Raw genomic sequence first — 11,338 nt, 5'->3', positions numbered from 1 at the left:
GAGTTTAAATTTGTTGATATCAGTAATTTATATTTTATTATATATATGCAACATTTGTAATCGATAAAAATATAAAATAATTTATTTGAGTATGAATTATTGTTCTATCATGTACCAATCATAAATCTATTTTTTTAAGATCTAAATTTATTAATATCAATAATTTATATCCTACATATATATCATCAATCAAAATATAAAATAAATCGTCAGTATATTTTTTTTAAATCTATTTTATTAAGATCTAAATTTATTAATATAATTTATATCCTATGTGATCAATAAAAATATATAGTGATTTGTCAGTCTATTTTTATAACTACATAAAGATGTCCTCACGTCGTAATAGCGTTTCGGTGATTGTCGACATTGCTAACATTGCGGAACATGTCCGATTTATAAATATTATTAACAATTAATTGAAAATTTATGTTTTTTTTGGGTATTTCTGAAAATTATTTAAAAAAATAAACATAATAAAAGTTCATTGTTTTCGGATGTAAATTTAAAAGGTAGAACAGAACCACTTCAAACTTATTATTATTATTGTACTTGTAATAACAAATAATGTCAAATAATGCACAAAGAGAGATTTCATCGAATACAATTATATAGTATTAATGTGGCGTATCGAGATTATGTACTATACACTGTTTCGGTTGTTTAGGTTCTCGTTTCACTGAAATACATCCATTAGTGGCTTTATTGGATGCAGTTTTCAATCGTCAATGGACATCTGATTCGGTATTTATTTGCATACAGCAAATTCTCCTTTTGAATGAATTGTTCACAAATGTAGGATCGAAACAGCCTGTGACAAGATGCCTTGTGCCAGGATATTGTAAGTTTTTTCTGTTGGATGGTAAGAATCCCAGAACACGTGTGTCGTTGGATCGCGGCAGATTGGGGTCAAGGGGTTGCACAGTATTGATGCCTCCAGCAAACCCGTTCCGCAGCAACCTCTCCTCGCTTCTTCAAATCCTTTCGACACATTAATTTATAAAATGTTAGCAGGCTCCAACACAATTGCCCTGAAACTTATTCAAACATGAATTGATGAGAGAGAGAATATTACCATATTTACTGGGATTCTTTATGATGTCAAGCAGCTTATCATAAATGTCAATATAAGCCATTTTAAGACCAGGAAGTGTGGGTTTCAAAATCTCTAGTAAGGCTGCAGCTTTTTGATTAAATGACATCGCAACACCATTAAATTTATCAACGCACGCGTTACGGAACAAATTGTGCAGAGTAATTTGTGAAGGCAAACATCCAAAAGGAGGAAGACTGATGAGGCTAAATAGTGTGGCACCTTCACTGTAAATAACCTGTCACAAAATCATTTGGTATCCACAATTATATCACCGCCACGTTCTCATTAGTAATTTATTTATTCATGGTAATAAAGGAAATCCAAAATTTCAACTCATTATCACAGAATTTTCTCTAAAAGCTTCTTCTTCATATTGACACACAATTGTATAAATCTGTATTCGAAAATAAAAACTATTTAATAATTTTAAAATAATTTAATTAAATTTTAATAAAATTACTCACTTATTTCATCATCAATGGTAAACCAATTCATTCCTGGTAAAAAAATTTAAATACAGTATGATCAAGTAGTTATGAATTTTATTAAAATCAATTCAATCAAATCCAATTAGGTAATTATCAACCTTTTGTACATACCAATTCATTCCTTCATCATTTTTTTTAAAACAACGATTAATCAAATCCTTGTCAATATTGATATAAACAGATTAACACATTGTGTATCACCTTTCGTACAAACGAATTCATTCCTGGTAAAAAAAAAAAAATACACTATGGTCAAGTAGTTATCAATTTTATTAAAATCAATTCAATCAAATCCAATTAGGTAATTATCAATTTTCTTAAAAAGGATTAAATCGAATCCTTGTCAATTATGATATAAACAGATCGACCGCACATTGTGTATCACCTTTTGTAAAGTTTATTTTTTTTAATCAAATCATTATCGATTTTGATATAAACAGATCAACACATTGTTTATCACCTTTCGTAAAGTCTACATATAAATATATATTCTTCAACACGAAATATCATAGTTAATGTAAAGTCAATATGATCACCTGGATAAAATCTGAGAGAGAGTCGAGAAGATGATCCTGAAACTCTGTAACATTATACTGTGCTCTAATAATTGGATTGATATAATAAGTGTTGGTGAAGTCATCGGTTCCAGTACTTATCACAAACAAGGCTCCCGATATTATATCGCTGGCATTCTTCTCGCCCACCATATTTACGAGCTTCTTTCGATAAAGCTTGAAATTTTCCAATTGTTGTCCCAGAGTTAAAACTTTCTGCATGAATTCAAAATTATATTTCAGCTGTGAAATGTTTTTCTATATATCTAAATCCTTATATCAGTGTAGCATAACATATAAAACATATACTAACCATGGTATTTGAGGTAGTATCATCGTATCCAGAAGCAGCAGAAGCAAAACTGGCACCTCTCAGAATTCGTGCTCCTTGGAATTCAGGATCCAAAGACGCGTGCGCTATATCTGGAAGGCCTGCCAATGTGGCTGTATACAATCGGAAAAATTAAACTTAAACATTATTACCCACGGATAGTAAGAGTAGTAGAATTGGAAAAAATAAAGCTAAACATTTTTCCAATGGATAATAACAGTCCTAGAATTGTCATCATTATACAGAGAACTGTACCGAATCAATTAGAAGAACTTATAACAGAAGGCTGCTATCAGTTCCTATGTCCAGCCATGCGAAACAAGGCATGATATATTTTGCTTCTACATTAAAATAGAAAGTGAAAAGAGGTGAATGGTAGTAAGTACAAACTTACAGAGTATATCTGTTACTAATTTTCCGTTGGTAAATCGACCAGTGGGTTTATGATCCATGAAATCTCTCCCATATGGAAGAAAGTTGGCCTTCGCAATAGTTGCAAGTTCATTGTTATTACCAGGGTCTACAGTGGAATCTCCAAAGAAGTATATGGCTGGCACCAAAGGCTTTGTGGCCCTTGTCTTTGTGTCACGTAATGCTAGAAAAATACTGAGACATGTGATAAATATAAAAACCATAACACGCCGCTCCATAGCTGATACTTTGTGTGAATTGCTATGGCACGCCCACCTTAAATAACAGCGTAATGGGTTTGCATCGGCAGTTGACGATAGCGATGAGTTACTTTCCTGCGTGACCCGTCACAGGATGGAATTTGCGTGACGGATCACAGAGTGGAATTTGACGAGGTAAATTTGCTTATCCAGTGCGATCAAAAATGATGGTTATGACTATTTTATATTAGAGTGTGTTTACATCGAAGTTAATTTATGAATGGAAGAACAATTTGTCCAAATAATGTGAAGCCATCAATTCTGTGAGATTGGGTTGAGTTTTATCATGCTTTCATAAATTGTAATATCCACAATTCATTTTCACCTTCAATTTTTTATTAAAATTTAAATCCAACTTATAATAATAATAAGATTAAACTTCACAGAAATTAATACGAACGTTTGATGCCTAATTTTGGAATTAAGCACCTCATCAATACACATTCTCGTGACTGAATTAACTAAAGCTGATGTGAGAGGAAGATTGTCAAGTCATCTGCACGGAACAAACCTCTACTTTATCAACGCTCAGTTAGGTTTGAAAATGACTCGTTACTTTGTTTACTTTGCTTCACAAAAGTGGAGATTTCAAAAAATATCTTAGAATTTCACCGTCAGGAGAGATCCATCAGATTCCAAAAGAAATTACGACAGGTGTGCAACACACGGGGTACATTGCTCTAGAATCTAAAAACAGTTAGAACACATCATAAGGGAAGATTTGTATCCGAAAATTTATATCCTATTATGAAAAATGAAAAGGAAACGCACTTCTTGAATCCCACTAGGAGTTCGCTCTGTATGAAGCTCGTAACGTGGACATAACCATCTAATCCTTTAAGAACTCAACCCTCACAAGATACCTTAAGAAACACTTCAAGCAAAAATATATTTATATCGGATGATTTCACCATTGCTTTCTTTTTTAAAATTGGTTTGGGATGTGGTGGTTGAAGAAGGATGCACAACTAGACATTTTTGGTTCTAGTCCATCCGATATTTTTGGTTCTAGTCGATCCGTATAGAGATGTATGTCCAGTGTCACGCCCCTACACTTGCGGTAGTCTTTCAAACGATTATAGCGAGGTGTGGCACCACCGAACACTTTCTTTTCACCAATACTTATGTTCATGGACTATGCCCTAACATTCAATATTTAGTTTATTTTTCTTCACCAATTATTATTATTAGCCTTTATACTAATGAACACCCATACACATTCATTATCCACAACAATTACACATAAAGAACACAATTGCAACAGTATAAAGGAGGGGCAATTCCCTGAATAAGAGTCTGCCTGATTTCAAATATTTTCAATCTTTTATAAAAATACAAGTATACCTTGGCAACCCCAAGTTTTATACTCAGACAAATTTCAGACTTTGTGTCTTGCCCACGAGCTGTCCACCTCGTGCGCACCTTGCACGGTGGTCACTCTTACAATCCACACATAGCCAATTCTTCACTTTTCCAACCGTCGGGCATACCTCTGTGCAGCCTCACACGGTTCGTTCAACCACGAGCGGGCACCTTTGTTCACCCTCCAACCGAGCTCATTTCACCACGGGCGAGCACCTTTGTGCAGCCCTCCACCCGAGTTCACCGTCGGGTGGGTGCCTCATGCAGCCCTCCACCCGAGTTTCCAACCGGCGGGTGGGTGCCTTCGTGCAGCTCTCCACTCCCACGTTTAACCATTCACCACAAAAATCTTGCCCGAGTCGGGCTGGCGCACCCTCGTGCGACCCTCCACCCAACTCCTCACCCAAGCTCGTGTCAACTAAACTTCACAATATGTTGGGTGCACCTTTGTGCAGCCTCTGCCCAACTCGCTAACTGACCAACGCTTCACCCAGACTCACTCCTCCAATCGGCCAACCGCAGCTCGTGTCCAAATGCCCAACCGTGGGTCATCCGACCACTCCTCGTGCAAGTTTGCCTGACTGTCCACCCGAGTCACCCGAACCGCTGTCTCACTGTGCAACTCGCCCGAAGTGCGGGCACATAGACCTTCACCCACTCGCACTTCCTCGACCTGTGCCTTTCTCCTTCACCCAACTTGCGGCTCGTATAATCGAACTTGTTTGTCGAATGAATGATTCTCCAACTCGTTCGCTCGTCCAACAATATACGGGCGGTGGGCATGGTTAGCTCGCCCGACCAACCCATGCCAAACTCGCCCAGCCGACTCGTCCATAGTGTGTAGCTCGCCCATGAGGTGGGTCAACCTGCCCAACTCGTGGGACCGCCCCCTCAACTCGCCCAGCGCCTATAAGCTCGTCCACAGACTCACTTCCTTCGCATTTTCACCTAAGACTTGTTCGCATTTCGCACGATGTTGATGCCTCGGATAGTATGGTCCTTACATCCTCCTCCACCTAAAGTCATTGTCGTCCTTGACAATATACCATCCCGATAACCAACTGCCACCAAGTTTTTTATATCCGAACAGTCTCATCTATGATATCAACCAGTCCATATATCACAAACATCCATGCAACATATGTAAAACGACCAATTCTACCATGTATCATCCCCATCCTGTAGTCCGCTATCAAGATACTCCAACTTACTGCCAACATCTGTCTGCACACTAGTACCCCTCATGACCGAACTAGTTGGGTAGCTAATCCAACCATACGTCCAAACCACAAGAATGCACATCCTTATGTCACCATCAGTCTTTTGCCTGACTTTTGCTACATCTCGGACTCATCAAGAATCTGCTCTCAATCCCAAGCTTAGGTCCATGGAATCTCCATCCCATCTGCAACCTATCTACATAGTCCATGGTCTTGTTGTACAAGGAGTGTACAACCTGTCCATCGGCTCATACAAAACATATCGATGTCACATCAGCCTCTGCACAACATCCTTGCCTTGACACTCCATAGAATGTTCATGAGTGACACCCCTATACATGCTTCTGCAATATGTCCTTGCATCAACCCATGCTCCATGTCTCCAACCTGATGCCTATGACTCTAATTGTCCATGATGCCCAATCAAGTAGACTCATCCCAACATCTGGTCATCTGTATCCAAGTCTACAAATCTGTCATAAAGAAACCTTCTCCAAGGCCCCTTGTCAAGGTGGTGCAACCCCTTCTAATCAAGGTCCCTGCACCAACCCATCTCCACGGTTGTTTATCGATAAAGGAGGGCCAAGAAGTTTCCTCCCCGACTCTCATCCACCCATGTATCAGACTGATGTTGTGTCCTGAAATATCTATGCACAGCCTCAACCTCCTCACATGTACATCCAAGCTCCCCAAGCTTGCCTTTCGTCAACTGAAATTCATAAATGCCCATAGCATACCTGCAAAAATCTACTATACCAGCCGGATCTCTACCTACATAATCCTCTCCAACCATTGCTTCTAAAGTAGTACTCGGACTCCCTTCATTTGCAACTCCATTGTGAAAATCATCAGTAGAAGATGTCTCTCACAAGTGCTTCAAGATTCATGAGATTGATCTCTCACTTCCTTCCTTTTTCCTCGCCCTTGCAACGAAGTTAATCAACTTCCCTTCCTTCATTGTTTGGGTCATACTCCCAAGTCCTCTTTGCCCCACATCCTCATGCTTCACATTTGGATCTTTGGGATACAAGGTCATAGAATTCATCCTCGGTCTATACCCCAAGAAACTCCTTCTATTCATCAGAACCATTATAGTTTTTCCTTCAGCTGTGATCAAGAAAATGTCCGAGTCCACCATTGGTATGGCTTGTGCAAGCTTCATGAAATCTTTCCCCAGCACCATAGAATGATCATCCATGTCCATGATCCTCAAGTCCAACTTTTCAAACCATGAGCCCACTCTCACCTGAGTGTTCTCCATCACACCAGTAACAGCTTTCATGGTAGAGATGACTGCTTTGAAAGCACTCCACTCTTTCTCCATCTCAACTTTCTTCCCAAAAGACTTTGTTGCTTTCTTACTCAAGAATCTATGAGTAGCCCCCATATCCACCAAAGCTGCAAATCTCTTGCCTTTCATGGTTACCTGCACAAAACTCAGCTTCAAGGCATCACCTCCTTCTGTCGGCTTTATCTTGTGTCTCACATCAGCAACCTTCTTCAAAAAATCGGCCTCAGAAGTGTCCATTGGGTTGTGCTCCAATTTGACATTCCTCCTAAGGTACTTCACTTCCTTGTTTGGCTTTTCTAAGCAATTCGATCCTGGCTTAGCTTGACTTCTCTCAAGCTTGTCCTCCATCGCATTCTGCTCAAGTGCACCAACCAAGTGCCCATTGACTACTTTCATAGAACTAAGCTTTCGAACATCCTCTGGGTTGTTACGGTAGTGAGTCTCTATCCTGTCAATGTAGTCGAGCTCATCTTGCTCAATTACAACCACCTTCTTACCAAGAAGCTTCCTCTTCATCTCCTCCTCAAGCTGCCTGACTTCAGTCTCCACCAAGGCACTTTTCTTCCTTAACCGGGCTCTCTCATCCAAGAGCTCTTAAAGATCAAGACCATTCCGTCAGATCTCCTCATCAAGCTCCCTGAGTTCTTCAAGTTCTTTCCTTAGCTTCGAACAGCTTTCCCGAATCTTCATATTCTCAGCGTTCATCGAAACCCAGTCAGAACTCCATCTACTCACTTGTTCCAACACTTTGTACCGGAGAGCTTCACTTGTATCATAGCTAGATTCCCCTACCATAGGTTCATCTACCATCTTTACCATTCAGCCTTCTCCACTATTCACCAGCTTCTCCAAGTTTCCTGCAAAACCCAGCCAGTTCTTCTATCACTTGTATGTGAAATCAACTTCCTTCACTTGCAAGTACCTGTTTCCACTGTCACTTCATCACGTACCAGCTCCAAACGTGAGCTCTAATCAGCAGCTTCAACACCCTGAACCTGCTCTGATACCAACTTTCATGCCCCAACACTTGCGGTAGTCTTTCAACCGACTAAAGCGAGGTGCGGCACCATCGAATACTTTCTTTTCACCAATACTTATGTTCATGGACTACGCCTTAACATTCGATACTTAGTTTATTTTTCTTCACCAAGTATTATTATTAGCCTTTATACTAATGAACACCCATACACATTCATTATCCACAACAATTACACATAAAAAACACAATTGCAATAGTATAAAGGGATGGGCAACTCCCTAAATAAGAGTCTGGTAGATTTCAATATATTTTCAATCTTTCATAAAAATACAAGTATACCTCGGCAACCCCAAGTTTTATACTTAGACAAATTTCAAACTTCGTGTTTTGCCCATGAGCTGCCCACCTTGTGCACACCTTGCACGGTGGTCACTCTTACAATCCACACTTAGCCAATTCTTTACTTTTCCAACCGTCGGGCATACCTCTGTGCAGCCTCACACAGCTCGTTCAACCGCAGGTGGGCACCTTCGTTCACCCTCCATCCAAGCTCGTTTCACCACGGGGAGATTCCTTCATGCAACCCTCCACCCGAGTTCATCGTCGGGCGGGCACCTCGTGCAACCCTCCACCCAAGTTTCTAACTGGTGGGCAGGCACCTTTGTGCAACCCTCCACCCCCATGTTCAACCATTCACCACAAAACTCTTGCGTGAGTCGGGCAGGCGCGCCCTCGTGCTACCCTCCACCCAACTCCTCACTCGAGCTCATGTCAACTCAACTTTGTAATACATTGGGCGCGCCTTCGTGTGGCCTCTACCCAACTCGCCAACCGACCAACACTTCACCCGGACTTGCTCCTCCAACCAACCAACTACAACTCGTGTTCAAACTCCCAACCGTGGGTCATCTGACCGCTCCTCGTGCAAGTCTGCTCGACTCTCCACCCGAGTCACCTGAACCGCTATCTCACCATGTAGCTTGCCCGAAGTGCGGGCACATAGACCTGTGCCCACTCGTACTTCCTCAACCCGTGCCTTTCTCCTTCACCCAACTCGCAGGTCATATGATCGAACTTGTTTGTCGAATGAATGACACTCCAACTTGTCTACTCGTCCAACAATATATACGGGTAGTGGGCATGGTTAGCTCGCCCGACCGACCCATGCCATACTCGTCTAGCTAACTCGTCCATAGCATGTAACTCGCCCATGATGTGGGTCGGCCCACCCAACTCGTGGGATCGCCCCCTCAACTCGTCCAGTGCCTATAAACTCATCCACAGACTCACTTCCTTCGGATTTTTGACTAAGTCTTGTTCGCACTTCACACGGTGTTGATGCCTCAAACCGCGGGCCCTTACATTCTGTCACGCCCACAATTCTTTTTTCGTTAATTGGCAAGGGTGTGGGACCGCCTAAGTAGCTAACATGTTCCATTGTTAAATTACTTTGCGAAATACGCCTAACATTCATCATCTTTCATTAACAACATTGATGTGCAAAATCCATTAACATTATAACATCATCATAAACATTCATAAAACAGTAAAGAGTACACCATTCATATGCAATAATAATCTTTTATTATGTATTTGAAGAATTTACAAATGACTGAGAGCAAAGCTCCATCGGTGTTTTACCCGTGTCGGGTAGCCACCTTGTGCATGCCTTACACAATGGTCACCTCCTCACACTTCACCGTTCAACCCACAAGTTTCTTGCCCGAGTCGGGCAGGCGCGCCCCCATGCGGCCCTCCACTCAAACTCCTCAACCGAACTCGTGTCACCCTCGGGCGGGCCCCTTCGTGCACCTTCCACCCGAGTTCATCGTCGGGCAGGCGCCTTCGTGCACCCTCCACCCGAGTCTCCAATCGATGGGGGGCGCCTTCATGCAGCCCTCCACCCGCACTACCGACTGATGGGTGTGCACCTTCGTGCACCCTCCACCCATGCTACCCATTCACCCAAGTCGTGCCCACTCTCGTGTTTGCCTGCCCGGCCAGCAGGCACATTTTCCCTACGGTTCTGCGCCTAACTGCTGCAGCTAACTCCACGTCCTTCGCACTTTGTAGATGATCGGTGATCGAATGTGATGATCTCGCCATGTTTCCACCCGCCTATGTATATGGTGGGTAACAGAGGTCGTGCCAGTCGGCCGACCCTCCATTTTAACCTTCGGCCGACTTGCTCCATATGCAAAACTCATTCCAAGTGTTAGTTGGATCGCTCATCACATGGGACCACCCCACCTCAACGCGTCTGTTTCACCAACATTGCTTGGTCGGCCCACGAACAAGTTTCCAACTCGCCCATGTATAAACGTGCGACCAACCTCGCCCACATGTTATGTCTCGCCCATTTGGTCGCTCGCCTTCCTCGCACACTACTTCAGTAAATCGGTGGGTGCGCCCAAGTGACTCGCAAGCCTTAGGGCGTTACATTCTCCCCCACCTGAAATCATTGTTGCCCTCGAAAATCCAGCTCTCCTCCGTAGCTTCCTATCATACTTCGCAATCTTTCACTTCCATCTCCAAAGTGAGTCCTCTATTTCCTAGCTTTCCTCCTCCTTTGGTTTCTTCCATTTGACAAGAAATTCCCGTTTCATGTGGCAACCAAACCCTGTAGTTCAGAAACTCAGAATCTTTTCCAACTCTAGATTCGGCTTGTCCACAATCATGGCTGGTCCTCTCAGTGGTTCAGCTCTCTCTGGATGATCAGCATAAAGTTTACATCCCTTCAACTAACTCAAGTGAAAAATTGTATGCTTCATGTGCATATGGTGTGGAAGCTCCAACTCGTAAGCAACTTCCCCCACTCTCTTCTTCACTTGGAATGGTGCCTCATACTTCCGTGTTAGTTTGCTCGCAGTCCCCTTAGGTGGCTGAAACTGTTCTCCGGTAATCCTGAGAAACACCATATCTCCCACACTGAAATGTACATCCCGTCTTCCCTTATCTGCCCATTTCTTCACTCTCCTTGCAGCTTCGTGCAAGCGCAACCGTGCCAGTTCCAAGGTCTCATCCCAAGCCTTCATGAACTTCTTTGCATGAGGACTCCTCAACAAACCTCATGTCACTACGGTATGCGGTGTGACTGGCATTAGTCCAGCCACCAACTCAAATGGACTGTACCCCATCGTAGAACTCTTTTGTATGTTGTAGCTAAACTGAGCCACATCCAAGAGTTCAGGCAAATTCTTCTAATCAGCCATCACATAATGTCTCAAGAAATCCTCCAGCAATGCGTTGATCTTCTCGGTCTGTCCATCTCTCTGCGGATGGTAACTCGAACTCATCAACAACTCTGTCCCGACTAACTTGAACAATGTAGTCCAAAATCTGCCTG

The 11,338-nt window shown here is 42.3% G+C and overlaps 1 protein-coding gene across 1 annotated transcript; it reads right to left on the bottom strand.

Annotated features, from left to right (window-relative positions):
• Positions 1–592: 592 nt before the first annotated feature.
• Positions 593–3,119, bottom strand: LOC149260815 (GDSL esterase/lipase At5g03810-like). Its single transcript, XM_089380726.1, has 5 exons — positions 2,864–3,119; positions 2,452–2,582; positions 2,121–2,354; positions 1,076–1,331; positions 593–981 (listed from the first exon to the last, which is right to left on the bottom strand). Exons 1-5 carry the CDS (start codon positions 3,117–3,119, stop codon positions 788–790), a joined length of 1,071 nt encoding a protein of 356 aa, XP_089236852.1. The 3' UTR covers positions 593–787.
• Between the last annotated feature and the right edge of the window lie 8,219 nt (positions 3,120–11,338).

This window comes from Pinus tabuliformis, chromosome 6 (assembly GCF_031772625.1).
Source record: "Pinus tabuliformis cultivar Carrire ecotype Pingquan chromosome 6, CPIR1, whole genome shotgun sequence".
Classification (NCBI taxonomy): Eukaryota; Viridiplantae; Streptophyta; class Pinopsida; order Pinales; family Pinaceae; genus Pinus; species Pinus tabuliformis.
The sequence above is the reverse complement of the archived record's forward strand: the minus strand, read 5'-3'. Positions and strand labels throughout refer to the sequence as shown.